Below are 27,469 nucleotides of genomic sequence, written 5' to 3'. Positions count from 1 at the left end.
TTATAATAATAAACGTTATAAGATAAAAATCTTCTACAATTTCTTTTCCAGTAGTATAATAGTAATTATCTTCTGGATACTAATGAATTTAAAGTCAACAAGACTTCAAAAGACGATAGGCTAAGCTAATGCCCACTTACTAGTAAATGACCGAAATCCATTGGAATTCGGTGTTACAAATTTATATTTACCTTTCTATCTTAGATTTGCTGCTTACATGTACGTGGGTGGTTTGAGCAGTACATCGTATAACATAGTACGTTCAAATAAACTTGATACTCGATGAATCACTTGACGTTTGTCGGCATCATAGATGAGATCTTTTAGAACTTCATTGGTCTGCAGAGTTTTGAGATGTCCGCAAATGAATAACGATTCAGTTGCCCTGGTTAACGCAACGTTCCAGTATTCGGTTAACGTAGCCAAATTTTTGTCCCTGCCTCGAATCTTCGTTCTAACGCAAGAAATAATAACAATATCCGTTTCAGTGCCTTGCACGTCTTGCACTAATCTCACGTCAGTGCGAGCATAATCTTTCGGCATCCTACAAAAAATTTTGTTATCGTTTCGATGAAATAGAAAATAATGAATTAACAACCTTTCTCTTATGAGATGGCGAATAAGAATACGTTGTTTTTCGTAAAACGTCACAATTCCAATTGTTCTGTCCCTCAGACCCGGAGAAAGCAATAGACATTCCACGATTTTCGTGACCACTTCAGCCTCAGGTCGGTTGACCAAGCTTGAGCCATCAGAAGTCTCGTCGCTGTCTTTAACATCCAAAATTCTACTTAAAAGGATTTTTAGATCACATTGAATAACAAAGTGGGATATAGTACTTATTACCTATAAGCATGTAACGAAGTATTTAACTTCAATGCAGCAGACGTCAGCAACCGGTTTCCATAATAGTACTTTGAAGTCCACTGACAGATTTCATAGTCCATGCGATGTTGCATATTCAGCGAGAAGATCATGCGCTCGTTTTCGTTGCATTCCGAACTCACAAATGAATGAAAACGACTGAATAACGATTGATCTAGTCGTGATTGTTTGGCCACCTGCGAATGAAGAAGAATTTGTTAAAAACTATGTATGTGCTGAATTAAGTACAGTGAAAATACTGATGAATTGAGGGTGAATGGTGCAAGCTCAACATCCCCAACAAGAATTAGCTTCTTTATCCCCAAACTTAATGGCATCAATGTTTGGGGTTCCGTACACAAGGAAGCATCATCTATAATGCAGCAGAGAAATGGTCTAGGCGTTTTCCCGCTACCATCTGGTTTTCGGCTGTGTTATAAAGACAAATGTTTCATTATTTATGGAACGGAAAGGATTAACGTTAAACGTAAATAGATACCCAAGGAAAATGTTTTGCATGTCTGTGTCACAGCATGTTTCTAAAGTGGTGCAAATGACATCCGCCTGAGAAATGGTTAGGTGTTTGTGATCTTGAAGGTCTTTTTCTACTTTCTCTTCTTGAACTTTTTGGGTTTCTTCCAATAAAATTGTTGCTGTTTCTATCTCATCAGTTACCTCTTCCAGTTTCTGTTCCAATTCTTTAATTCTTTGGATGGAATGTGACTAAAAAAAATTCAAACAAAACTTGCATTAATGTTCAGACTCACCATTTAACAAGAACATTCATACATCTTGATTAAGCTCTTTCAAGATGGATTGCTTAAGATTTTGTAGGAGAAGCAATTTTTCTTCGAGAGTACGAACTTCCTTCCGCGCAGGATTTTCTTGCTTGATACGTGCCCGCAATCTCATCAACTTGTCTTCCAGGGTCGCTTCCTTAATGTCCGTATGAAGTCTTGCCCACGTACCCATCCGTAGAACTGAAAAATTGATCATAAAAACAAAAAATAATTACGGAAGCAGTTTCTCTTTAGGATGTTTAGTGCCTTTACCATCGAAGCGGGCATTATGCTCCATGCGTCTGTTCATATTGACCAAGCGTCTGGTCATTTCGTCAACGGCTGCATGTGTGGGAGCGCAATAAAGAATTTTCGGACGAATATCATGAAGCTTGTGACTAAGCAAATGGTTGATTATGTGGACTGCCACGTGTGTTTTTCCGGTACCTAATAAAAATTTATGTCAACTAACAAATTTACTTATTTGTTTCTAGAGGTAAGCAGAGACCCCAGTAAAGTTACCCGGAAATCCTTGGAGAAGGGCAATTTTCGGTTGGTTATTTGGTGTAATTAGCATAGTTTGTCCGATTGAAAGATACGCCTCCGTTTGCAAGGGATCCAAATAGTCCACCTGGAAAAGCCTTTGGCTGTGCATCAATTGAAAGGCAAATGGTCGAGGATGGAGGATGATATCGCGAATGGCAGAAAAGTTTAAAGCAGCTTGAGCATGAAACAGGTCAATAAACGTAGCCAACGATGCAACTTTCGCCATTGTGCCAATTATGTTCTTCTGTCCTGGAGCATAAATCGGTGCAAAGTTCTTCGCGAGTCGAATAAGGACTTCAGCCGAATAATTGGCTTTTGATTTGTCTTTAGGCATTAGCACTTGGTCTACATTGGCTGTTTTGGAAAGTTTGATTGTTTTGGAACTCTCTACAAAGCCAAACGGATGAATGAATTCTGCTTTAGGATGGGCCAATGTTATTACGACTAAATCATTCGCTATTGGAACTTCTCTCTCATATTCCAGAATCATAACGCAGCGCAGAAGAACAAACGCGCCTTCTTCAGTTAATGTCTCAGTCAGACATTTCCATTCCGTGTAATTTTTCTCCTTAATTTCCTTGTTCTTGACGACTAAACTCGACCACATTTCGTGCAGAATGAGCGGATGAAAGACGTCATAGTAGGATTGTAGGTCGCCATACTTGGTCAATACTGGAACGCAGGACAACTTTGGAATTTCCTGTGGAAAATTTTTATCCTCTTCAAGCAATTTGGGAGGTTCATTGTTGTTGGCTTGTTGCTAAACAGAAAAATGAAATAATTATAGCCGTAAAATGTGTACGATGTTGCAGCGAATTTACCTCAATCCATTTGTACTGCCACCTTTTCAGTACTCGCATGAGTATTCGGTTTTTGAGGGTGAGACTCAAATTTGAGATTGTATTGGGCGACTTACTGGCTTGGTCCGTAGAAGACGTTTCGTTTTCTTTTTTTCTCTGACGTGGATCTCGCGCACTTGACGTTAACGCAACAAGGTTTTGTTGTCGTGGACTCTCTTCGGTGATGCCATGATTGTCGGCAACGCTCTCCGAAAATTCCAGGTCAACTGGGCGAGAAGGAGTAGACCTCCCGCTACTAGTGGTTTTCTTCGGTTTTGAAGTAGTTTTTGATGGCGTACCAGCCCGCCTGTTCGGTACTTTAGCAGCGTTAACATTAGCCGAATTTAGGTAATCTTCAACCATCATTGAAGCTCGGTTAGTAGTTGTTAATTTAACCTATTTAAAAAAAAACCGCAAGATGTGCATTAGTTTCAGTACGGTGGTCTTTACATTTTCATTCCATACCGGAATTCTTGGTCTGGCAGATGCAGGGTTCTTATCGGTGGGTGTGGCAGGCTGGGATAGTGGGACATCCACATCCATTTCGGAAGGCTGGGCTGTGGATGTTTCAACATTGGAGATCGCCGCAGAGCTGGAAACGGTAGAAGTCGACGTACTAATTTCCACAGGAGTAACCGGCGTAGGATGGAGACTGGGCTCAACATTATCTTGAGGAAATTTGTGGACCTGGAATTTACTTTTTTTCGAAAGAGGGACAGTCGTTTCATTAACGTTGGCTGCCTCCTCAGTAGGACGTGAGCGCTTTTGTCCTATCCTACTATCCTCAGGAGGTTTGGGGCTGGCCCAGCTAGGATCCTTTTCCTGGTCAAAGTCGCAGAACTGTTCGCCATCGTCATCGTCACCAAAATCATCGACGTGGAAAGCTGGCGCTTTCGAAGGGCTTTCAATAGGCACAGAAACTTCTTCGTCGCTTGATATGTCTGTATTTTCACGTGAGTATCCCTTGTTTGCTAATAAGGCGGCTGCTATCTTTTCCCTCTCTAGTTTCCGATATTCTTCCTCCAGGTCTGTCGGTGGGGAATAGTATGTGGTGCTCGAGTCTTCGGCAATTGGAAAGTCATTTTTTGATACTGAATCTACACCTGTTTTGCCATTTTTAAGTTCTGGTGAGATTGCTTGTCCATTCGGAGGGATTTTCAGTGTTGTATAATCTTCTAGATCAACCTTAGCCTGGTTATCTTCATTAGGCATTGGTGAAGGACACGATGGAGTTGGAGAAGCTCTTTCAGGAGAAGGAAGACCCACGGTAGAACCCGAGTCAACAGAGCAACGATCATCTTCAATCGGTTCAGAAGTGGGCAACACATGGTCTTCGATCGGCTCTGTTTTTATTCGAACGTAGCCAGTGTTATCGGAGTTTTTTTCACCTTCTTCTGTGTTGGTGTTTCTTCCATTTAAAAACCTGGATTTCCAATCGCTGCTATCTGTAAGGCCGAGTTCATCGATTTCATTTTTTACGTGTTCAATGTTGACATCGACAAGAAAATCGAGAACAGGTTCAGCGGGTGCTGAGGAGTCATTTCTTAAATTCTGATCAAACGCTTCGTTAGAAGTATCATCAATCGTGTCGTCAGCATGATCCAGAATCGGATTTTCTGTCATGCGAGGATCTCTTGAAATGTGATAAACTGTTTCACTATGAAAATCTGGATTTTCTTTTTTTGGAACCAGCAATGGAACATGATTTGGTTCAGCATTAACTGTTTCGTATGGTTCTTTGCTTGAATTATTTCTTAGTGGTCGCCGAGTCAATTGTAACTCTGAAGATTTTGAGGCAGAGCCATTATTACTAGAAACAGTATTGGCATGTCTGGAAAATTCCTCGTGCTGGTGTTGGTCTTGATTGTGCTTATTCAAATTTTTATTTTTGGATGTCTTATGAGTGCTGGCTGTGTTTCGCTTATCAGGGCTTTTGGATTTAGAAGGTTCATTTTCACCTGAGTGGTTCGATTTGGAATTACCCATCATCATGGGGCAGCTTTTCTAAACTGGGAATCTAAAATGATGTACAGGAACTTCAATAGATCCCTCTTGGAACATAGCCTAGTACATGCAAAAAAAAGATGACAGAAATGAAGCTCTTGGTTTTAAAGTACATTCGATTATAAGAACACCGAACAACTGGCAAAAACAACTACTCTACAAGTTTGATCGGAATTGCCATCAATGGTCCATGAATATTACATACATTCCTGAAGCAAACTTTATGTCATTTACAGTCAGCGTCTGTTTCAGTCTGTTTATGGACATTTCATGTTAAGAATAATAAGAGTACCTACTTGAATACGGATGATGTGATCTGATATTATAGTTTTAAATTACTTCAATAAGCGAGTGGATTCTATCACTAATCTCTGAAGTAAACACGATTTCACAAGAAGAGACAAACATAAAATTTCCACGTTTTATGGAAATTTTCGAACAAGTTTCGTGGCCAGCAGACGACAGCAAATGTTTTGAATCCGAAGATTAGCTTTTCGATGGCTATTTTACTCTTAACTTTATTAAATTTGCATGAAATTTGTGGCATTTTAGAAGAAACATTAAAAGCTAGCAATCACTGAACTTATTATAATTTTTTCTTGCAAGAAAATTGATTGTTTATTTCTGTACACGTTTCCCTAGGCGTTCGAAATTTGAAATTATGGGTTCTGCAACGAAGTATATAATTTAACCCTTTAGCTGTAGGACAATGGGACTGAAGACATTTTGTTGGCACTTGTTGCCTAAACCTAATAATCATTTTATCCGAGTACTTGTAGTAAGATATCAACACATTGAGGGCGGCGATAAGGAATGGCCTCGATTAGAAGGCCATTTCCATTAGAAATAGCTCTAAACTACATGTATGCAATATACAGTAGGGTATTCAGACGGGAAATCGAGATCCAAAAATTGACTATCATGCAGCCAGTGCAACCGTTTCACTTTCTACAGCCAAAACAATTTTTTTTTTTTGTGAAACAAAAACAACGTGAAAGGGAGCCTTCAAAAAGGTATCTGCTGGCATCATTCGATTTCGGGATAGCGGCGCGTGCGATTTACATAATAATCATGCAATTCATGTCACGTCATTTAAAATACTTCAGAAACCAATTACGATGCAAACCCTTATGTACAACAATGGATGAAAAAAAAAAAATGGAAAAAAAGAAAGATATTTATGGGAATCTTCCTTAATTTGAATTGCCGCCGGTACATAAATTCCATCCATACATTTAGCCCTTCTTCTTTGGGAACATAATGCTGACTTGTCTGTTTCCTTATCGTTCAACACGAAGTCCATCCATCCGGTTTGCTCCGGCCGTATCCCGTTTACGCGCTAAATATGGTCTTAACCAGATGAACCTGGTTTAGATGTGCGCGTTCATGTTCTTCAACAAAATCTTTAGATTAGAATATGCAGAACGGTGATGTAAAAGGTCATAGGCGAGAAAGGAGTTGACAGCTAAAGCGAAAGGAGTTATTATTATTATTCAAGAAACTAGTAAGAACCAGGCATCGGTACTACGCATTATAGTAAGTCTGGCCTATTTCCCTCCCCTTTATGCTAGACGGTTGTTTTCAAGGGCCTTCCTTTTCAACCAACTCTCCCAAGGATAGGGGACAACATCAACGCGTATATAAAGGAATATGCTGGTCTCCGTTCAACAATCATTCTTGCTTCACAGCATCTTCTACCGCATTCAAGCCCAAGTCAGCTCGACAATCTTTAAGAAAATGAACTTCATCCGCATTGTGGTAACAACATATTTTTCTAAGATAGACCTTGTTTTCTTGTGGAACACAATTCTTGTCTTCTTGCAGATGTTCTTCGTGGTATGTCTCTCGATGGCTGCAGTCGTCTTGGCCAACCCCACACCGGCAGACAACGAAGGCGGTAAATATTGCTATTGGAAAATAAAAAAGAAAGAGTTAACTCAACTGCATCAAACTAATGCATTTCGAATTTTTCAACAGGAGTCGCCGGTGCAAGAGATCAACGTCAACGTAAGTTCTCGTTCTTTTTCAGTTGAAATAGCAATTTTTGACATTTACGCTAGACAGCATTGTTTTGTTTAAAAAAAGGGACAATTTAACACTAGTTTTGTTTGTACAGGAAAATTGTGCTTGGATTCTCAGTGCTCGCACATCCGCTGGACCCGATAAGTCAACATCCCTTTTTAAATCGCAGAACAAAACCTCGTGGATTGATAGTGTCGACAACCATTTCATCGCGTCTACCTTTCAAAGACAAATGATCGAGTATCCTTTAAATTAATCGTTTTGCGCATGACATTCGTTCCCATTTACAATGGCTGTATGTAAATAAGCCCCAAGAATGTTTACTTTCGTAATCGGCATTTGGTACATTTTTATTTAACTGTTTTTACATTATTATTAACGCTCGGAAAATCTCAATAAATGGTTATTTTACAAAATTCTTGCTGTTCAAGGAAATTACATTGAAATTATAAGGAAAATTTACCAAAATACTAGAGTGATACTTTAATTTCTACTAGAAGAGCTATTAGTCCAACATTGGAACGAAATTTAACTTAGTACTAGATAAAATGCGGATGCAACGATCTGACGTTCAAATAAAAAAATGACACAGATCGTTATGAGGTCACTGTGGAATAGCTTTCTAGTAAAAATGGGTGATCTGCTAGCGTAACCAACAAACCACAACGTCTTGGTGATCACCTCCCACATTCTAAGTACTTTATTGTTTCTTTTTTTTTTACATTCCAACACGACTATGGAAAATTGCCCTGGCGTATGAACTAAATCGCCTAGCAACCGGGTCAAGCCCTTCAATAAGAATTCCGATGTTATGGGATCTAAATTTAAAGCCATTAGTCCCGGTTGCTAACTTAACTATTTTGTTTAACTGATCGTCGTTCTTCTATTAGAAAGCGGGCATTTGTAGATCGGTTTTAGACTTTCACAATCTCATCATAACTTTTTGGACCCAAAAAAGAAACTTTGCAATATCTCTTCCCGTTTCAAAATTCAGGGTGAAAATTTCGTTACGGCGAATGGATCCGGGAAAGAAAAGAAATTCTGACAGTGTACCACTCAGTCTTCAAAAAGTTTTCAGTGCAAGTGAACATCACACAAACGACTCTAACACAAAATTCACTTTGAAACGGGAAAAAATGAAGCATTCAAATAACTTAAATTCAAATTTAAACAAAACTTAGAACACGTTGTGTTATGGCTTCGAAAATTCCACCCACCGAGCATTCGACCTCAAACGATAACGACACAAGTCAACAAAAGTGTGACATTGATCGTGAAATCATTTCGCAGTCTTTGCGAAAAGACCTCGTCGTTTTACTTCAAAATGGAGCCTGGTTTTTGGAAATAGGTAGCTCAAACGATCGACAAGTACATGTTTCACTGGATAAAAATGCAGCTAAACTACTAGCAAGTTTCGTGCATGGACCAAATCCCGCAAAACAGATATACCTAACAGATATTACGGATGTTCGTTACGGTTGGAAGACCGACGTTTTCAGTGAAAATGCTCGCAAAAAATTCGAACTTCGATTTGATGTTAAATTAAAGGAAGATTGCTGTTTGTCCATCATTTACGGACGACAACGACAAAGTCTCGATTTACAAGCCAACGATTCGACGATTGCTCAGACTTGGGTAAATAACATCTCTTTTTTGATCGACGAAATCCGTGCTCTTGCATCCAGCTCAAACAAAAGCGAATGGCTAAGAAGGGCTTTCAAAGACGCAGACACAAATCGTTCCGGCTTCCTGGATTTCCGCGAATGCTGCCGTCTGTTGAGTAACCTTAATGTCAACATCGGAACGCAGAAGGCCGCAAAAATATTTCAGTTGTCTTATACAAACAGCCGGCTAGACAGGGAGAAAGACGTCCTTGACGAGAAGGAGTTTCTGCAATTTTACAACCTTGTCAGCGAGCGAACGGAACTAAACGCGATATTTCAAGACTACGCCGATGGCAATGCAAATCTCTCAGATTACAGTCTAGCCCATTTCCTAAAAGAAGTACAGGGAATTCAACATGCCGATTTGCATTTTGCACAAATGCTGATTAAACAGCATAAATTGCAAAAAACAAAAGCCATAACGGAAATGACTTTACCGGAATTCAAATTAATGATGAATTCACCATTTTTTGATATTCTGAAAAAAGAACATCTCCAAGTCAATCAAGATATGAATAGACCTTTGAGCGATTATTACATTTCCTGTTCTCACAATACGTACCTGATGGGGGATCAGCTGATGGGCGTAAGTAGCATCGAAGGCTACGCTTCCGCTTTGGAGCGTGGTTGCCGGTGCCTTGAACTAGGTAAACCTTGTGACTTGCTACACTTCCTGGTGTGTGCCTCATTAATTGTTGCCAAATTTTTCTTCAAGATCTCTGGGATGGTCCAAACAGTCAACCTATAGTCTACCATGGATATACGAAGACTAGCAAATTATTGGCTCGTGATGTGTTGTCTAAAGGAATCAAACCTTTTGCGTTTAAATTCTCTCCTTTCCCCTTGATTCTGTCCGTGGAGAATCACTTGTCACATTTACAGCAGACTATATTCGCGCAAGATTTACGCCAAATTTTCGGCCCTGCTCTGTTCTGGGCTGTCGAAGAAAATCCAGGAAACACACCGTCACTCCTTTCGCCTAATCAACTTCGTGGGAAAATTATTATAAAGGTCACCGGAGCCAAAGTGTGCTCTCCTGCCCTGCAGTGTCTCATTAACTTTTGTAAATCGTTCCCCAGCTTTGAAAAGATGGAGGGCCAAAAGGTTGGGCATATTATGCCGTGCTATTCCGTCGTCTCAGTGTCTGAAATAGAAGCAACAACCTACCTGAAAAAATTACCTAAAGAAACGAGGCTGAATCCCACATGCCAAACAATGATGCGAGTTTATCCCACCGCCACACGAATCGCATCCAGTAATTTCAATCCAGTCTATTACTGGAATTTTGGATGCCAAATGGTGGCATTAAATTTTCAGACTCCTGGGAAATATCTCGAAATTAATTTTGGTCGTTTCCGCCGAAACGGCAGTTGTGGATATGTTCTCAAACCGGTTTGGCTGCTGGGTAAAATTGCAAGGATTCCGTCGACGGGCAAGTCAAGTAAAATGTTACAGTTGCGGATTATTAGCGTCCAAAATCTCCCTAAACGACCTGGACAAACCAAAAAAGGCAATTTTTATGTTTCCGTACAGATTGACGGGCATCCATCGGATTCATACAAATTTCGAACAACTTCCTTGATGAATGGTAACGGTTTAAATCCCTTCTGGAATGAAATTAAAAATGTAAAAATTTGTTTCCCAGAACTGGCTGTCATTTGCTTTAGTGTGAAATATGTGGACTCCTTTAAAATTAAACAAACGCTTGCTTCATATTGTTTACCTGTAGAAAGCTTGGCTTCAGGTTACCGCCATGCACCACTGTCGTCCACTGAAATAATCTCATCCATTTTTCTCCACGTGCAAATGTCTGACTTGTAGACGCTTCGACTTTTCATCAATACAGCTCATTTGCCATCTTCGAAACAGTGTAATTCAAACAGCCACAGCGAAGATTTTATTACCAGGAGAACTTTGGGGCTGTCTATTGTTCCTAGAAACAAATTTGAATTCATTTGTAGTTTTCTATACAATGGAAATGGAAAGACTATAGTAAGATATTCAATGGCAAGTGTTCACTTGGATCACGTGGATTCGGGACAAATAATAGAATGATAAACAGAATATAATTCAAACAGAAAAAACTAGCCTTGCCCAGATTCGTTTGCGGCGTATTAGCATTCTTTCATGCAAAACAATCTACACTACAGCCATGATCCATATAATTTATTGGATCATGGTTCAATTACTGGGGCAATTAACAGAATTATCTCGAAGCAAAAAAAGAAATAAAACTAATCGACAAACATTGAAATAGATTAAAATGCCATACCTAAGATCAAAATTCCGGAATCCTGGCGAATGTGAAATGAAGGTCGTAGCAGATACTATGTTCTAACGGATGAGACAATGGTTTCTCTAAACCGGTTTAAATTAGGTTAGTATTCGCGATAAGATAGCAGTTGTATCGAATCGCGAAACTGTCAGTCCACCCACTTCAGTTCACCTTCAGTTCACCTACTTTGTTTACGATAAACAGTGATACATATGTACTCCAGGATCCATTGCAAATTAATCTTCTCTCGGGTAAGCGAGGCTCTGTTCTTGGACTTTTTCAAGAGTTTGCCAACTTGAAATAGAATTGAACTTTAATCAAATGGAGATGTCTTTCTTTTTTTCCCTCTTGCAATAGAATGTGTTCGCATAAATAGGAGGTAGGACGGAAAGTTCCGGAAATTTATCTTTTGAATTCTTGAAAACGTTGTGGTTTCCATTTTGGGCTGTAGGCTGGTGGTGGTGGGCCTATGCCGAAACAAGATTGCAGTTTGGTACTTGTTGAATATTTTTACTATTCAAGTAATGTTCCATTTTACTTCACTCACATAGAGACTTAACGAGAAATCAGAGTTAGCCATAAGAACGTGGCCAGTTTTTTTTTACAATTTTTGGATGATGTTGAGAGGAAGGTCGAGACTATTAAGTTAGCCACTTGTGGTTACAATTCGTGCTCGTGGGACAATGCCGACGAGGACTGAATTTCAAAATGGTTGTAAATATTTCCACTAGCTGTCGTACTATATTGGGGGAAATCCGGCAATATCGTCTGCTCTTTAACACGTGCAAATGACAAGTTGTTTTCGAGTTTTGTTACTCATGTATGTGGATTACTGATTGAGCAAAAAGTTTTTCAAAATCATGTACTCTACTGCAGAAAATAGGTAATAAGGCACGTAGCTTTCTGTGATAGAATTTTCCTTTCATTTACATTAATTTTACGCTTTTGGCAGTGAAATCGGTTTGTCCGAAAGAGAAGCCAGGATTCTAGCTCGATCAAAGGTACGAAAGAATCGAAAAACAGTTCAACATGGCGATCTCGAAAATAAAGATGACACAATACCGTCGAAAAAGAGCAGGAGTGGTGTGAGCAACATAGGAGATGCAAGTTTTGAAAGTGAACAGGTAACTGACGGGCAAGTGAGAAAAAAGAAGCGGAAGCATTTAGAAGATTCCAAAAATGTTGAAGACTCAAACTATGCAGATGTTCTTGATACAAAAATTGAAACAGAAGTCAATAAAGAAGTTGCTGCTGCACCAGTTGAAGATGGAGGTGAAACTGAGCTTGAACAACCTAAGAAGATTAAGAAGAAAAAGAAAAAAGCCTTAGAAGAAGAAAATGGTCTCAATTTAGAATCCCAAGAAAAAAAAACCAAGAAAAAAAAGAAGAAGAAAGTAGAACAAAAGCTTGAAAGCAATGATGAAAATCATTTACCTGTAGATGCTCCAGAAGATGAAGTGCTAGAAAATGTTGATCTAGAAAAAACAGAAGAGCCCCCTGGAACAGGCTTTACTATTTTGGAAGAATTCAGAGCCAATAAAAATAATAAAGTTTTCAGAGTTTTACCAACTTGGCTTGCCAAGCCTTCAGTCATATCATGTGACCTGAGTAAAAATAAGGTGCCAATCAAAGAAATAACTGGCCTTGACAAATTTCTGATCGAAGCCCTAAAAAGAAACAAAATTGAACACTTTTTTCCTGGTATGTGTCCGATATCCCTAAACTTGCTTGCCGATATTTTAAAGTGCTTGTTTTCATATAGTGCAACAACAAGTTATTCCATGGTTATTGGAATCTCAGCAGCAACTATTCAGGCCGTGCGATATGTGCGTGTCCGCTCCTACAGGAAGCGGCAAAACGCTGGCATTTGTATTGCCCACAGTTCAGGTATCCATTTTCTCCCGAAAACTTTGTCAGTTGTCTAATCTTTTCATGTTGTCAAGGCTTTATGGAGACATAGTGTCCGTCAGTTGCGTTGTTTGGCAGTGTTGCCCGTGCACGATCTTGCAGTGCAGGTATATCGAGTGTACGCTTCTTTCTGCGCTGATACCAATCTACAAGTAGCACTTATATCAGGCCAAGCCTCATTTTATGAAGAACAACAGCTATTGGTTTGAATTTTTTCTATATTTTTTCTTTTCCCGAACGTTCAAACGATAATCCTATTTCTCCAGGTTAGAAAAAGTAAAACTGGACAGTATCTAACTAAACCAGACATTGTCGTCTGTACTCCTGGACGATTGGTGGATCATCTTCAAAGGACACCAGGATTCTCACTAAAATCCTTACGTTATTTAATTATTGACGAAGCAGACAGGTAAAACGTACGTGTAAGTTTTTGCAGTGGCCTTAATGCTTAACTTTTTTCTGTTAAAGGATTATGGAAGAAGAGCATAACGACTGGCTATTTCACGTCGAAAAGGCAATCGGTGTATCGTCGGCGCATTTAGTTGCGCAAAAATTGAGTCTTCCGCTGGAGAAATCTGTCCAGAAACTACTATTTTCAGCCACACTTTCGCAGGACCCTGAAAAATTGACACGTCTCGGTCTATTTCAACCAAAGTTGTTCACTTCCGTCGTGTCAACAGATGTTTCAGATAACACAAAGGAATCCCATCATTTTGTGGGAAAATTCACGACGCCAGCCGAGTTAACAGAGCATTATTTCAAGTGCCCACCGATGCTGAAACCACTTGCCGTGTACTGTTTGCTGAAAAAATTCAAATATCGCACCACGCTTTGTTTCACCAATTCACGAGCAGCTACTCATCGATTGTGTGAACTGCTGAAACAGTTTGGTGACCTGAGAGTGGCTGAATGTTCGTCCGAAATATCAAAGGGCCCTCGTGATAAACTGCTCAAAGATTTCTCCAGTGGCAAAATCGACTTGTAAGGTTTACATTTTCGGATGCTAATGTCTTTAAATTTACAACAAACTTTTCTTTTCTCATTTTTAGACTTGTATGTACTGATGCAGTCTCACGTGGTATGGATTTAGGCGTCGTGGATTGCGTGATTTCCTACGATTCTCCGAGATATGTGAAGAACTATATCCATAGAGCAGGTCGAGCCGCTCGTGCTGGACGACCTGGAACTGCCATCACTATACTGGTAGATTCAGAGGTAATTTGGAAATAGTAATTTATCTTATTTGAAATCGTCATGTGATTAACGGTTGGCGTTTTAGATGCACGGATTTCACAAATTGCTGGGAATGGCGGAAAAGAAAAACGTGACTCCATTGGACATGCAAACCGACGAGTTTGAAGTCTACGAAGAACAGTTCCGTAAAGCTTTGGATGGACTCAAGAACACGGTAAAAGAAGAAATCCAATCCAAAATTGTACGTAATCACCAGGCTAGACAAAAGAAAGGATTCAAACTAAAATCGAATAAAGGGAAAGTAGTAAGTACAAAGTTTGCAAAACGTCGTGGGAAGAATGTCACTAAATAATTTCCCAATAATAAATGACAAGGTTATGAATGAAGTAAGTGTATTGTTTTATTATTGAATATGCAGTATATATTTTGCATACAGTATGTCAAGAGTAACCTAAACTTCGTATTGGATATTATTGGTAAATAGGAAAAAAAAATGCCTTGCAAAGAAAAAACTTAGAATTGGAAAAAGTTTCATGAAATGTAACAGCATGAACAGAATATATATGACCCACAATCATTTCTACTGTAAAGGGCCAATATGATTTCTCTTTACGACAGTTGCATTACTTCAAAATCAAAAGGGATTACGATGAAAACACCAATAGATATTTATCGGGTGTACCAAAGAGCCAAGTCGTCAACAAAATCAATCCGAATGCATCTTCCGTTTTCGCCTCGGAAGATTTTCTTCATTTGAAGATAAGGGAGGGTTAAGGTTGGGAGGATCATTAAAAAAAAACAGAGCTGGTGAAATAAGTATGCAAAAGACGCTACGACGTAAATATTGGCGTTTGGGTTTCTCTTTCGATTCATTTCCACCTGATTGTGCCATCATTAAAAAGTGGAAGAGTGGCTGTTGGTTTTGCGTACATAATCGGTCGGTTCACTGCCAAGTCACCCTCATATGCGACTCATGTAGATAATCATAATAACATCTATACCACCGAAATTGTTGTTATAAAAATCACTACTTGATTAACATGGCAATGAGAGTCGACACTAGGAGATCTTAGTTCGCCACCAGCAAAAGAGAACCAAGTCTGACGGCAAAACCAGTCGATACAGTTGGTCTTTCTCTTGATGCTGAACCATGATGAGCGTCTTCACTGTAGAGTTGAACAATAACTGGAATCGTCCATTCACCCCGAAACGTGCCGCGCGACGTGAAGAAGTAGTACGTAGCAACACAGCATTGAAAGAAGAGAGTGACGCCAAAGATGAGAGAAGAACAAAAAGGAAAAAGAAGCTGAGAAAGGGGGAAGGGAAAAGGAAAGGGGGAAGAAGGTTTTCCGAGGCGATATGGGAGATGCACCCAGACTTATGCCTGGGTTCCCGCCAAACTCAGCTGGGAAATTTAGAATAAAGAGCGTAGGTCAGGTCGTAGTTCTTCAGATGGCAGTATTGAATGTCGCGACGCTTAAATTCACTCAACATGTCAGCGTTCAACAAATCTTTGTGCGTATCCTCCACCACAGACGCCTATAGGAATGGGAAAACTTGTTAAAACAGTGAAAACAGACTTAAGTTTTTTAACTTTAGAATACCTTATTGGCAAACGAAGTGACAATAAATTTGCCCGGACGGAATGTCTCGAGGACACGGGTGATGACATCCATGTAAGAAGATTGCGGGATGTTGCTCTCAAAACTGACGTAGGAGAATTTAGCTTCCGGGGTGATATGGATTGTCATATATTCGCCCTGTCAGGTCATCAACGACAACAGTAAACAATTACCTCTCTGCTCAACTAAAGACGTATGAAAAATAACTTACGTTTTTAAGAACACCGTTCATCGAATAACCACAAGGATCAAATAAATAATCGTCAATGGTTACATTGGATAGAATTTTATCTATGCCAGATTTCTAAAATGATTTCCAAATAAAAAAGTTAATTTCTTTTTCTCCCTTTTTCTGAAACTGAAAAGTAGTCAACGTACCTGGGTAGCTTCAGCTGCGTTGGCCGAGAACTGCTTGGTAAAAATCTTCATCACTTCCGGATCCAGATCACTCATCATGATCTCGAGGGTTTGATCGGCTTCCGACGAGTTGGTTTGTCCTCGTCCCATGCCGATTGAGTAGCGCTGGGCGACATTCCGTTTGTTAAGACCAGACAGGTTCATGGTACGCAGATCCAAGCTATCATCGCTGCTATCGGCTCCATCGCTGCCACTGTCTTCAATCCCATCGCAGCCGCCATCGCTGCTGCTTCCGTCTGTCCCCTCCTCGCCATCCGATGCTCCGAATCCGTCGTCGCCATCAGTGGCGCCGGCCAGCAGGGCACTCAGCGAGTGACCAGCCGGAGAGGCGTATGGGTTTAGTGTATACAAGTACCAGCAATCGCGATTCACCGCTCCAAGACAGTAGGCCGCGCCATCTGCATAAAATAAACAATTGAAGTCATGAAACAAGAAAAAAAAATAAATAAACATCCTTCAATCAGACCCAGTTTCGTTCCCCTAAGGACAATCACACCATATATCTTGGTTTCTTTCTAGTATTGATCTGGTTGCACAAGTTGAGGGAATGCCAAAAACGTCAATGGTCCTTGTTCTTTCACGATTGCCATATTTGCTGGAAAACAAGCAAACTATGTTGAAATAACTACCCAACATCCTGGTTTACGATGGAAGTATCCGTAAACAATTGAACTACTTCGTTGTTTGAAACTCCCAATTCCTTACCTAATTTAAGTCCTTTTTTTTTTTTATCTCAAAATAATTTTTTTAGCTTATGTGTTAGAATCAGGTCGATACGACCCAGTTTGCTGACGTATGGACGGAGTGGTGCATGGCTGTGTTTATGGATCTGCATGCGCAAACGCACAATCGACGCGGTTGGGACTAACGCGTGTGATCAATACTCTTGGCTGAACAAGCCACACGAAAAAATGCCTAGATTCGCACGATTCGAAATTCGAAACCTACTCTTTTTTTTAATCAAAACAAATCATGTTACGATAATGTATAATTGGTCCACTCACCATGAAACATGGCGTCGAGTAAGGCAGCCTCGTCCGCGAAAGTGCGGTGTGGTTCTTGTTGCAATTCTGGGCGCTTGTAATTCTTGCGCGAGTAGAACAAATCCTGGAAACCAAGTAGTATGATGTCATTGCTACGCCAATATAATACCGGTTATGTTATCATACCTGAACCTCGTCGTAACCGGCGTAACGTTGGACGAGGTAAAGCAGAGATTTCAGGCAGAGCAGAGGAGTGGTGGTGCCACACGTCTTCAAGATGATCCGACGTTTCGAAACGAACATGCTGCTCTCGCTGCAAGACAAATGTCAGTCAAAAATTATTTAAAAATGTTTTTAAAAATTCGTGTTACCTGAGAACGTAAGCGTCGATGGTATCGTTACGCGTCATGCTGATGATCTCACAACGGACAATCTTGAGCATGCTCACCCATTTTTCCCTGGAAAAAAAGAAATTTTATTATTTACATCGCGTCAGCAAGAGCTCCAAGGTTAGACACGCCCTGCTGAAGAGCAAACGGCCTGCCAAAAACTGAAATTTCTCCCAAAGTGCTATTTATATACACAATTCTCCTTCATTAGAGAGGACATTTGTCATCGACATCCGGCAAAAACCACTGTATCAGTGACGCAAAAGCATGTCAGCATTGTTGTAGCAATCAATACACACATTACTAATATGACGGGATTATATGCAATCAAACGACTTCCTGTATGCAAACTGATAACTTCCTTATCTAGTCAGGATCAGCACCAATAGCACGATAAGAACAGTTACATCCAATATTATACAGAAATCGTGAATTTAACCAGGCAGAATTTACATGTTAAGATTATAGACCAGTAATTCATCACGTTGTTTTGGCTACAGAACGTTCACGTTAATTTCCAATACAAAATTGGACTATTAAATAAACATTGGCTGCATCTACCACATATGGACGATTGCCAAAGAATAAGTAAATAAATAATAAAAAAATAACCAAAAAACGAATACGAGACGTCAGTGCTCGTTATTGAACCCTACTAGATTACACCTTTTTTCCTACAAAATATGGGAGGTTTGCCAAGATGCAACGAAGGCAGCCCAGTGCGCAGACTCGCCTGGGTTCGGTCGACCATTGATTTTGGCTTCAAGTTTGAACATTTTTATAATTTTTTTGTGTGCGTGTGTGTGATGCAATTGGGAATTTACAGTTTAAAAAACCCACTATGAATAGTGCAATGGCCTTTGTTTAGTAACTCGGAATCTTCGAACATAAAAGGTTGTGCAGTCTGGGAACTTTCAAGGACAATGTGGCACAACTGCAATACATTCAGGCCAAGGGATTGCCTTTTGATAGATTTAGGGGAAATTACTGATATAGACACAAGTTAAACGTCTTAGCTCTGGATCAAGGTCGCGACATTGAAATAATTTCCTTACGTTGGAAAACCTAATTTTTTAAAAATTATGTACAATAAAATTGAACAAAAGAATCACGTGTTTTCCCATGCTGAAACATAGCCGGCGACCCATTTGTGCACGTGATTGCTAAGCCAACCCAGTGTTTCAGTACGATTGTCGGACCTTCGAGCGGCTTGGCTATTCGATGGCTAGACTACTTTGTAATCGACTATTTTATGTGACGTTAGGGAAACGGGGGAGGGGATAGGATATTCGATCGGCTTCTAGAAAGAAAAATGGACAAAAGCCATGGCAACAGACGAAAAAGAAACCGTCTGACGCAGACCTTTAAACTGTTGCTGATTGGTGAGACATTTCAACGAGGTCGCCAACCGGAAAAGAATGGTCGACAAAAGACCGTAGGGTGAATTCAAAAACATACCCAATAAAATCAAAAAATGCAAAGCGTGCCTATTTTTGCCAATAGCCAAAAATTTCTTTTTTTTTTGTCCAGCCAGTTGGTAAACAAATTGAAATGAAAAACAAGCATTTTCAATACGTGTTGGCATTCTGCTCGTCTTCCGTATAGCCTCAACCCTAGCTATTCATAGCATTCCCACTCTGGCACGAAAGGCTAGTTTGCTTAGCTTCCGAGCGAGCAAGAAGAAGAAAAGTAAAGAAAAACACTTGACTAACCTGGGAACTTTGCGCAGATCGCAATGTTGGATAGCGCCATCTTTCCGGGTGAACCAGACTTCCAAAAGCTTCTCCACGCCTTCGAAATAATGCTCTTGATGGTCCTCTTTGTTATCCTTCTCCATATGGGTAGCAAAGAGAATGGGCTCCGAATGACAGATCAATAAAAATTAAAACTTCTCTGCAATTTTCTCTGTTCACTGAGTTGTTTTCCCCTCAAAAAGTTCAGTGACGGTGGTTTAAAAAAAAGTGCTGGTAACGAAGGGTTTGAAAGGCGGTGCAGGACGTGTCTACTCGCTGGGCCGATCGCCGGTTAGACTGAGCTCGTCACGAGTGACGAAGCCTTGATCAGCATTTTGGTTGGGGTGGATTTGAGGTGACCAGGGGGTGGGCATTGGGATGTGAAGACAACTCTGGAAGGAAAGGGGCGGGGTTTCAGTTCATGTAGGCAACCAATAGAGTGCACTGTGCGTCACGACAACCGGCCATTTTGAATTGAAAGCAGCAAAAAGAAAACAAGAAAACAAAAAGCAAAAAACGGAAACAGGCCACAATTTTGACATTGCAGAAAATAACAAAATAAGGTACTATCATCCTCCTTCGTATGTAATTTTCTTTCACCGCAAATCAGTAGTCACAATTAATTTTGCATTATGGCTAGTAGAGCTCAATTTTGGGCTACATCATACCAGTCATGAAAAAATTCTCTTTCTCAAAATGAAAATGACTTTGGGACTGTGCAGTTTCGCCACCATAGGGCGATGTTAAGCAATCGTGCTGACTTTTGGATCTCTCGGATAAAATGTGACGATAGAATGTGAAGTGTGCTCTCAAGTTTCAATATGGCACGATATCGCTAACCGGTACTTTTTTTGCCATCCATAGTCATTCATTGGTCAATGTCTTTTATCTATTCTGGTCAAAATCCAGTTGTTAACGTGGCAAAGTTCATCAGTCGCCATGCTGGATGTAAAGTAACTGTAACGTTCTTGGTGACCCGCACAGAAAAATTAACTCTATGAAACACCATTATGACCCTGAGAGCACGCGGGGTAATGTGACAATAAGTTAGCAAGATTACGCAATTCCCATGCAAATTTCCTTTATAGTCAAAATAGAACAAGTACTTTCTTATATCAGAATCCGGCTTGGTCTAGTTTATTAACAAGACATCGTCCCCAATGCCGGTTAAAGCTCCTACCATGACTTCAGGTTTACCGGTAACGTCATCGTTTTGCCCTTTGAGAACTGCTTTCTCATCTTGCAATTCAAATTTACATCTACACATCTGACATTTGCAAGAAAGCGGGGAGCCAATTAACAGCTCGACTACATACTTCGAAATCCTCAGTTATATGTTTTAAAAATTTCATCTTACTTTCTAGTCAAACTACATCAATGCCTTTGGTCAACATTGGCAGCAGACACTTGTCCCGTCCAGCCGATAATGGCTGCCAGTTCATAAGCTGGCCGCTAGGTGCCAGAAGCGGGAAAGCCACCAAACCATAGCAAGTATTTCCATTCTTGCAACTGAAATTATAATTCACAAGTATAATTGGTAGCGTTAATTCTCTTTCTTGCTACCATTTACCTGATTAAGATTTCAGATAATACAGCAGAAAAGCAACTTGCTAAAGATAAAAATGGAGACACTACAAGGCTCGAAGTTTATTTTTTATAAAATAGCTCCTGGCGAATTGTCTATCATAATTACAAAATATTCCTATTACTGCGAAACCGACTTAAACAGTGGTTCATATTTTTTTGGGGGGTTTGAAGCCGACGAGACAAAATTTACTATTAGCATAAAGCGACTATTCTAGTTTAGTTTCATTCCCTTACTTTGCGTTTTTATTTTTCAGTCCAATTTACTAATGTTTTGTATGAATTGTTATAGTTTGCAATAAATAACTTCGAGAAAACTATTAAACCGAAATTTTCTTTGCGCATCAGGAATTTTTACAGAGATATGGCATTTCCATAGTGCTTCTTGCCCGTAGTTGAAGCCTGTTCTCTCCGTTTACAGTCTTTACCTTTATTTTCAGCTTTGCCTATCGTCGTCCACTTAGCTGCTTGAGACCGTCTCATCATGGTTGGTTCCGAGTTTAATTCTTTTATCACTCTTCATCCATTAGAAACTTTGTTCTATTCGTATTCTGTTTTAAGCTTTAGTTTGTTGTGATGTGTGTTGAGCCATTTGGGAATCAACAACCGACTGTGAATTGCCAACAGTTGAAATTTTCTTCCCCAAAAATTTGACAGACAGAACTGACTTGTGTTATGGCCGTTCCCGACTAAATCTTTTCTTGTTCACTATTGTACTATAGACGAAGGGTACGTCAAGCTTCGGAAAGAGGCATAACAAGACCCACACGTTGTGCAGACGTTGTGGCCGTTCCTCGTATCACATCCAAAAATCAAGATGTGCGCAATGCGGCTACCCTGCCAAGCGCCTTCGCCACTGTAAGTTATCAACATTTTTACTATTCAGCTTGTACGTTTCTAATGTTCCTCTCCGTTCCTTAAGACAACTGGTCCGTTAAGGCTAAGAGGAGGAAGACTACTGGTACCGGCCGTATGCGTCATCTTAAGATCGTCCGGATCAAGTTCCGGTAAGAATCAATTTTGGTTGATAAGTCAGATTGCACATTCTCATATCACTGTCAAGTTTACTTTTGGCTGTGATATTTATTTTAAATGTGCTAAAGTAAATGAGAGGTTTCGCTAACCCTTGAGTCACTTATGACCAGTGTTTGATAGTAGCCTTTACGACAAGATAGATCAAAATGCAAGTTTGCCACTGCTAACACTATTCTAAATTTTCTAGCAATGGATTCCGTGAAGGACCCAGGAAGATTGCCTACCAAGCCCGCACTGGAGGCAAACCCACTGTTGGAGCTAGCAAGACTTCTGCGCCTGCCAAATAAGTTTATTTGTGTTGGTAATAAGAAAGGCTACTCAATACAATGGGATCCCATCATTCATTTGTATAATTTGATTACAACCTTGGAATATATAACATAGCACAACAAAATTTTCTAATAATTTTGCTTGGAAACCTAGTTATGCTACATGTTTACTAATAAATTTTGTATTTTACACTTAATTGATGTAATGCATACAGATACCCAAAATGACTTGGGACTTGACGTCTCAATAACAGCAGAAAATCGCATTCAAGATGTAGAATTATCAAGGCTCGTCGGACCATTATTAGAAGGTGCCGCTAGTACATGAACTTGTTGAGCCTTACTCCAGTTATAAACTTGCCCAGCGCTGAATGGCTCTAGACGAGGCAGCGTAGCGGCGGCTAAGTCAACCTTCCGGTTGGTTTCTAAGAAGTCCACAATGTGCAAAACAAAATACAAAGTGACAAGCAACTTTATTTCATACCTTTGGGTTTCTGCTCGGCCGGAATGTATCTTGACAGTCTAACAGCCGGAAGAGGTAGGAAGCCGCAAACGAGTGGCATCACATCTAGCGTCACGGAATGTTTTGATGATCCTTCCATGGAAAAGACACCTATCGAAATCAAATATGGTTACAGAGATGGGATTTCATAGCTAACTCGAATGTTAACTAGTCGTATACCTGCAGTCCGCCCACAGACTGCCCACAAAGCTTGATCCGCTAGCACTTCGTACATCAATGCTGCTGTCGATGAAGTCTGTTGTAACACATCACTTACTGTCAATGTCATGTGGCAGAGAGAACCAGCCCTCAGGAAATCATTTCCCTTTACTGGATCAACACGCGAACGTACCGTAAATAAGGTCTAAATCAAGCATATAAAATCGAATGAATCACAAACGTAATAACTATTTGCAGAGGCTAGTCTTACAGCATAGTCGGCAATGTCAAAGTTGAAGGAAAACCTTTTCCAATCTGAGGTGCCAACGAGACGGTAATCAACCGAGAACTCCGCCTTCAATAATGGCATATCATACTGTGCAGGAGCACCGCACAACTCCCACAAGTAATTCGCCGGCTGGTCCTGAGATATTTTCTGTACGTAGAAATTCATTTTGTTAAATCGTATTTTCCATAAATTATCAAAGACGCCGAGGGTATACTAGTGTTTGAGAGCTGCTATTGAGATTCCTCCATTCCAACTTGGAGAGAGCGGGATTTTTATACGTTGTATCAGGCAAAAGTACATTCGGGTTTTGAAACTCGAAGGCCCGGCTTGATGGAGTCAATCCTATCACGAAACGGTAATTGATTTGTTAATCTAATTTACTTCAATTTGTTAGTGCCATGGTTACCTTGGACGTGGATATTGACAAACTTTTTGGTGTAAGCGGTATGGAGTTTGTACTGAACGGTGAAAGGAGCGTATACGTTCAATGGTAAGTCCAATAGAGGCGGAATTTTCGAAAGCCACGGACAATGCACGGACAGCTAAATAATCAGACAAGTCCAATTAGCCATCGAATTAGAAACACTATTTAACAATTTAAGGTACCTTGTGTTCGACAAAAGTTGCATCTTTTGATGCGGTGAAACCCAGGTCTGCCCTAATTTTTAACGGATACGAAACCGTTTCAAAAGCGGCCATCGGAGGCAAAACAAGATCAAGTTCGCGCTGGAAAAGACTATCCGTTTTGGGCAGGTTGATCATCAGCCCCCTTGAAGAACACAATCGAAGAGTTTTCTCCTGAATGCATAATTTAGAATTATGACTTTAAAAAAACAGTATTAAGTAATGCTGAAATACGTTTTGGAATGCCGTGCTGCCTGTGCGAACAACTAGTTCAACCTCTTGATCGGTTCCGGCAAGAAGATCATCCCGAGTTTTGACGGCCGTGACCGATGGCATCACTTCAACGACGGTAATACTGACTTTAGGGCAACTCACGTTCTGAATGAACTCTAACCGTTGACTGCAAGCCACAAATTGACTAAGAACATAGGTGCCAGCATGATCAGCCTATTAAAGAGTACGTAATTATTTGACCCAATGCCAACTGTTTGAGTCCTATGTCACCTTCATTTGCAGGGTCAATCGGTTGACACCGGGCACAATATTGACATCCTGAACACTCAGTTTGTGCGTGTATTCTTCCTTGATGACTGAAAGTTCGGTTGGTAAAAGCCCATGGCTCACCTTACGTCTAGGAATTAATCGAATTAGACTTCGAGTACGAGAACCGATTAAAAAAAATATATAAAAAAAATTTTACCCCAGGAGCTGTTGGGCACTTGGGCACACAAGTGCAACCGAACTTAGACTGCCATCTTGCTTAAGATGAAGTTGTTCCTTAATCGGAATAAAATCCGATGACGAAGTGTTTGCCTTCGTGGCTAAAGCAGAAACACCCAACTTTTCGATCCCCTTTGTGTCAAGTGACTTTTCCGCCGCAGATTTTTTCCCAGCAGCTTTTGATTGCTTGCTGTCGTCATTAGCATTCTTAACCGCTTTGACTGTTACGGTAATTTCATTGCATTTTACAGGGCCAGGGAAATGGTTAACCACTTCCACTTCGGCACGTACTATTGAGTCGCATAAAACCGAGCAAGGTTCCTCCAGGCTTGTATCGAAGTGAATGCGTATATCGACCAAATCCATCATGGAAGAGCAATTGATGGACCGGAACTCATCTATGAAAACAACGAAAATTTATAGCTAATGGAAACAACGAATGCTGAAAAATAATTAGTACCTTGAGCAGATTTAAGTAAATAGTTGAAATACTTCATACGAGTTTCAGCATTCAATGCTGGGTAGGCTGCGATATTAGCAGACGCTTCAATGAATCTGTGACATTTGGCAGATTAATTATACCGTAGCTACTTAACGCAGCCTATAGTTTACTAATTACCTGACTTTATCGCCGATTTTCTGAAAGACTTCAGCAAGCTCAATATGGGTGTCGATTCTCAATAGAGGCCAATCCTCCTCTTGGTAGCCCCGAAGCAAATCGAGCAAGAAACTGACCGACTTTTGAGGCTGACCGAGTTGAAGGTAGAAACGCGACAGGTCTCGGCCAATCAAGCGAGCGGATCGCAGACGACCACAATGCTTAAAGGTTCCCATCGCCAGTTCACTCAGTTCCTGAAAATGATGACAGTTATAAATTCCATTTAGGTTTCTATGGATTATCCCATATAAAAATGTTTACCAAGTAGTGTCTTGTAAATGCCTGGCTAGAGGAAAGAGCCTCTTTAAGCTTGTCGACAGGCGTGGGGCGGACAGCCGATTCATCCCCATAGTCCGTGATACCCGATGAAAGGGTAACAACACAGTGCAACTCGGCACTTCCAACAGACGCACCGGGAAGCAGACCACACTTGCGCCCCAATTCATATAGCTTATCCTTAGCCATATTCCATAGTAGTGCAAAAGACTCCATAGACTGGTTGCCAGATGACCCCACATGAGATTGGCAAGTCGATAAAACTTGAAGGCAGGTCAGTAGAATCCATGTTGGAATTGCACCATCGACCGTGCTGACATTGAGTAATTTCAGTTCGTACATGTAACTTTGAACATATGACAAACACCGCCGAGCAACCTGAAACCGTAACCGGATGTTAGATGTGGTAGAATTCAGGCAAACGAAGATGAAATACCTCAGCTGGTTTGGAAGAAATAAGTAAAAGGGCTGACTGCCTAGCAAACAAATAATTGCGAAAGTCGATAACAGACATTGTGTGGTTTTGTATCTTTTGACGTAATTCCATATTGAAAGGGGTTTTCGGATTGAGACATACACCGGACCAATTGTTGGGAGTTGCTTGAAAGGCCAAAAGCCAGCCCGGTGCATCTATACAGGCCGTAACGAACAAACGCTAAGACTTGGCAGAGCCTAATTTAAATCAATAAAACTAACCACCAACAGCAGAGTTTAGAACAAACTGCGTGAAGAGAGCGTCCAGTTCATCATACTGCACTAAAGCTTCGTCGTATAACCCCAACATTTCAAATGCAAATGCAAGCTCTTCCTAATTATTGGTTTTAAAAAATATTATTTGAGTACAAGGCAGTTATTTCCTGAGCTTCTGTTTCATACCTGAAGCAAAAAATAGTTACAAAAGTTCCAGTTTAACTCGTTTCGTCGTTCTCGCTGAGTACGCACCGTCTCTTCAAACTTGGTCAGCGTCCGACTAAATGCTGCCATCAGCGCTTGCCTGAGTCTGAAGAGAAAAGTTTGCCAAGATTCTGATGACTTGGTTTCCCCCTTCACTGGATCTATGACCGCTATACACCTGAATAAATAATATCGAAATAAAACGAGTGTAACGCCAAATACTACGTTACCGACTACCTTTCTGTTGTTTTCCCTCCAAAGTCATTTTTAACTTTGTCTAGCACTGTTGTTCGAGGAAGAATTTGTTTACTTTTCTTAGAATCAGAGTTCTCTACAAGGATTATTAGCCAGTCTGAATATTCCACTTGTTTTATCTGAGTGAACCAAGTTTGAATGCTTTCTCGAACATTGGCTTTGTAAGTATCAACATCCTGTAAGATGAGGCAAAATGTGAGTAGTCAAAAGAATTTCCAGTGCCATTGTTTTGTACTTACTGGACATTCAACCCAATATGTATGGAGTACCTCAGCTCCTGATAGTTTTTTAAAACCTTTTGACTGTTCTTTGAATCCATCATTTTCAGGTCTAAAGGGCTGGAAAGAAGCACTTAAAGTGACTGCTCTTGGTGGGCGCCCATAAGATCTTTTCCATTCAACTGTCTCTTGAGGTAGACCTTGTACCACTGCAGATTCCAATGTACTGAAGAGTTGGGTATCTCCAGAATCTTTTAATTTTTAAATTAACATAATTTTGGATATGCAATTGTTCAAGTAGAAGTTGACCTACAAGTAATAACTGGTTGTGTTTTAGAAGACATGATGCACATGACAGGTAAGCAAAACTTGTAGAAGTACACACTAGGACACCATAAGGTTGCTGTTGCAGAGATTCATTTCATCTATTGTGTCAAGAAACCAAAATTAATTAATTTATATCACGATCACGAATGAGAACTTTTCATCATATGCCTTTCTCTCACCTATCCAACTGCCTAGCTAAAAACCATCGCACTTATTGTTATTCAATCGTTTTAAGATAACTTTCTAGGTGGAACAAGAGTGGATATCTAGAAATGCTTCGAAAGAGAAACCTAAATAACTACCACAACCAAATAAACATATGCGTCCTGATCTTGATATATCAAAATATTTGTGAAATATAAGGAAAAAGAGGAGGAAGAGAGAAACTGCTCATTCGTCTGCTGGAACTTAATTTCCGCG

General features: G+C 40.2%; 6 protein-coding genes and 1 long non-coding RNA gene across 9 annotated transcripts; 3 read left to right on the top strand and 4 right to left on the bottom strand.

Annotated features, from left to right (window-relative positions):
• Nucleotides 1-166: 166 nt before the first annotated feature.
• Nucleotides 167-5,469, bottom strand: LOC130695286 (uncharacterized). 2 transcript variants are annotated; one of them, XM_057518399.1, is made up of 11 exons: nucleotides 5,329-5,469; nucleotides 3,494-5,092; nucleotides 3,011-3,424; nucleotides 2,166-2,949; nucleotides 1,917-2,090; nucleotides 1,654-1,844; nucleotides 1,364-1,587; nucleotides 1,125-1,293; nucleotides 847-1,061; nucleotides 599-787; nucleotides 167-544 (listed from the first exon to the last, which is right to left on the bottom strand). In XM_057518399.1, exons 2-11 carry the CDS (start codon nucleotides 5,018-5,020, stop codon nucleotides 214-216), a joined length of 4,218 nt encoding a protein of 1,405 aa, XP_057374382.1. In that variant the 5' UTR covers nucleotides 5,021-5,092; nucleotides 5,329-5,469; the 3' UTR covers nucleotides 167-213. The 2 variants fall into 2 exon arrangements, with proteins under 2 accessions (XP_057374382.1, XP_057374383.1); XM_057518400.2 differs by having other exon boundaries at nucleotides 3,494-5,045; nucleotides 5,329-5,450.
• LOC130695306 (S-adenosylmethionine decarboxylase proenzyme-like) lies at nucleotides 5,066-19,549 on the bottom strand. Of its 2 annotated transcripts, none has more exons than XM_059495029.1 (8): nucleotides 19,219-19,549; nucleotides 17,489-17,575; nucleotides 17,304-17,430; nucleotides 17,139-17,241; nucleotides 16,096-16,532; nucleotides 15,929-16,021; nucleotides 15,676-15,855; nucleotides 5,066-5,079 (listed from the first exon to the last, which is right to left on the bottom strand). In XM_059495029.1, the coding sequence occupies exons 1-7, from the start codon at nucleotides 19,341-19,343 to the stop codon at nucleotides 15,691-15,693; spliced, it is 1,137 nt and encodes a 378-aa protein (XP_059351012.1). In that variant the 5' UTR covers nucleotides 19,344-19,549; the 3' UTR covers nucleotides 5,066-5,079; nucleotides 15,676-15,690. The 2 variants fall into 2 exon arrangements, with proteins under 2 accessions (XP_059351012.1, XP_057374410.1); XM_057518427.2 differs by lacking the exon at nucleotides 5,066-5,079 and adding an exon at nucleotides 14,637-15,634 and having other exon boundaries at nucleotides 15,700-15,855.
• Nucleotides 8,051-10,621, top strand: LOC130695296 (1-phosphatidylinositol 4,5-bisphosphate phosphodiesterase eta-2-like). Its single transcript, XM_057518415.2, has 2 exons — nucleotides 8,051-9,365; nucleotides 9,434-10,621. Exons 1-2 carry the CDS (start codon nucleotides 8,249-8,251, stop codon nucleotides 10,537-10,539), a joined length of 2,223 nt encoding a protein of 740 aa, XP_057374398.1. The 5' UTR covers nucleotides 8,051-8,248; the 3' UTR covers nucleotides 10,540-10,621.
• Nucleotides 11,723-14,481, top strand: LOC130695297 (ATP-dependent RNA helicase DDX51-like). The gene is made up of 8 exons (XM_057518417.1): nucleotides 11,723-11,876; nucleotides 11,946-12,694; nucleotides 12,756-12,880; nucleotides 12,937-13,104; nucleotides 13,168-13,310; nucleotides 13,370-13,882; nucleotides 13,951-14,116; nucleotides 14,181-14,481. The coding sequence occupies exons 1-8, from the start codon at nucleotides 11,854-11,856 to the stop codon at nucleotides 14,445-14,447; spliced, it is 2,154 nt and encodes a 717-aa protein (XP_057374400.1). The 5' UTR covers nucleotides 11,723-11,853; the 3' UTR covers nucleotides 14,448-14,481.
• LOC130695346 (uncharacterized) lies at nucleotides 16,613-17,128 on the bottom strand. The gene is made up of 2 exons (XR_009002363.1): nucleotides 16,840-17,128; nucleotides 16,613-16,729 (listed from the first exon to the last, which is right to left on the bottom strand). It is a non-coding gene; the product is annotated as an uncharacterized LOC130695346 (long non-coding RNA).
• A 1,641-nt stretch (nucleotides 19,550-21,190) lies between the features above and the next one.
• On the top strand, nucleotides 21,191-22,195 carry LOC130695337 (large ribosomal subunit protein eL37A-like). The gene is made up of 4 exons (XM_057518469.1): nucleotides 21,191-21,310; nucleotides 21,546-21,681; nucleotides 21,746-21,830; nucleotides 22,046-22,195. Exons 1-4 carry the CDS (start codon nucleotides 21,308-21,310, stop codon nucleotides 22,143-22,145), a joined length of 324 nt encoding a protein of 107 aa, XP_057374452.1. The 5' UTR covers nucleotides 21,191-21,307; the 3' UTR covers nucleotides 22,146-22,195.
• Nucleotides 22,196-22,293: 98 nt separating this feature from the next.
• On the bottom strand, nucleotides 22,294-27,427 carry LOC130695289 (trafficking protein particle complex subunit 10-like). The gene is made up of 20 exons (XM_057518402.2): nucleotides 27,229-27,427; nucleotides 27,036-27,147; nucleotides 26,744-26,973; nucleotides 26,487-26,680; nucleotides 26,232-26,427; nucleotides 26,052-26,163; nucleotides 25,792-25,985; nucleotides 25,341-25,733; nucleotides 25,041-25,273; nucleotides 24,882-24,976; nucleotides 24,402-24,819; nucleotides 24,206-24,332; nucleotides 23,936-24,148; nucleotides 23,684-23,875; nucleotides 23,484-23,619; nucleotides 23,292-23,419; nucleotides 23,060-23,224; nucleotides 22,810-22,993; nucleotides 22,612-22,740; nucleotides 22,294-22,552 (listed from the first exon to the last, which is right to left on the bottom strand). The coding sequence occupies exons 2-20, from the start codon at nucleotides 27,073-27,075 to the stop codon at nucleotides 22,395-22,397; spliced, it is 3,537 nt and encodes a 1,178-aa protein (XP_057374385.1). The 5' UTR covers nucleotides 27,076-27,147; nucleotides 27,229-27,427; the 3' UTR covers nucleotides 22,294-22,394.
• Nucleotides 27,428-27,469: the final 42 nt, after the last annotated feature.

Source organism: Daphnia carinata, chromosome 4 (assembly GCF_022539665.2).
Source record: "Daphnia carinata strain CSIRO-1 chromosome 4, CSIRO_AGI_Dcar_HiC_V3, whole genome shotgun sequence".
In the NCBI taxonomy this organism is placed as follows: Eukaryota; Metazoa; Arthropoda; class Branchiopoda; order Diplostraca; family Daphniidae; genus Daphnia; species Daphnia carinata.
This window is presented reverse-complemented; position numbering and strand designations above follow the sequence as displayed.

Excerpts from the sequence above, each read along its gene's own strand:
- LOC130695289 (XM_057518402.2), bottom strand. The coding sequence starts at position 27,075 with ATGTGCATCATGTCTTCTAAAACACAACCAGTTATTACTT. Across the intron at positions 24,333-24,401 it reads AGTGCCCAACAGCTCCTGGG|ACGTAAGGTGAGCCATGGGC; the intron begins GTAAAATTTTTT and ends ATTAATTCCTAG. Across the intron at positions 23,420-23,483 it reads TGTCAATATCCACGTCCAAG|GATTGACTCCATCAAGCCGG; the intron begins GTAACCATGGCA and ends GTTTCGTGATAG.
- LOC130695297 (XM_057518417.1), top strand. The coding sequence starts at position 11,854 with ATGTACTCTACTGCAGAAAATAG. Across the intron at positions 13,105-13,167 it reads ATGAAGAACAACAGCTATTG|GTTAGAAAAAGTAAAACTGG; the intron begins GTTTGAATTTTT and ends CTATTTCTCCAG. Across the intron at positions 13,311-13,369 it reads ATTATTGACGAAGCAGACAG|GATTATGGAAGAAGAGCATA; the intron begins GTAAAACGTACG and ends TTTCTGTTAAAG.
- LOC130695306 (XM_057518427.2), bottom strand. The coding sequence starts at position 19,343 with ATGGAGAAGGATAACAAAGAGGACCATCAAGAGCATTATTTCGAAGGC. Across the intron at positions 17,431-17,488 it reads ATCGACGCTTACGTTCTCAG|CGAGAGCAGCATGTTCGTTT; the intron begins GTAACACGAATT and ends TTTGTCTTGCAG. Across the intron at positions 16,022-16,095 it reads ACGCAGCTGAAGCTACCCAG|AAATCTGGCATAGATAAAAT; the intron begins GTACGTTGACTA and ends AAATCATTTTAG.
- LOC130695296 (XM_057518415.2), top strand. The coding sequence starts at position 8,249 with ATGGCTTCGAAAATTCCACCCACCGAGCATTCGACCTCAAACGATAAC. Across the intron at positions 9,366-9,433 it reads TTGCCGGTGCCTTGAACTAG|ATCTCTGGGATGGTCCAAAC; the intron begins GTAAACCTTGTG and ends TTTTTCTTCAAG.
- LOC130695337 (XM_057518469.1), top strand. Across the intron at positions 21,682-21,745 it reads TGCCAAGCGCCTTCGCCACT|ACAACTGGTCCGTTAAGGCT; the intron begins GTAAGTTATCAA and ends CCGTTCCTTAAG. Across the intron at positions 21,831-22,045 it reads ATCGTCCGGATCAAGTTCCG|CAATGGATTCCGTGAAGGAC; the intron begins GTAAGAATCAAT and ends TAAATTTTCTAG.
- LOC130695286 (XM_057518399.1), bottom strand. The coding sequence starts at position 5,020 with ATGATGATGGGTAATTCCAAATCGAACCACTCAGGTGAAAATGAACCT. Across the intron at positions 2,091-2,165 it reads CCTTCTCCAAGGATTTCCGG|GTACCGGAAAAACACACGTG; the intron begins GTAACTTTACTG and ends AATTTTTATTAG. Across the intron at positions 788-846 it reads ACTTCGTTACATGCTTATAG|AATTTTGGATGTTAAAGACA; the intron begins GTAATAAGTACT and ends CCTTTTAAGTAG.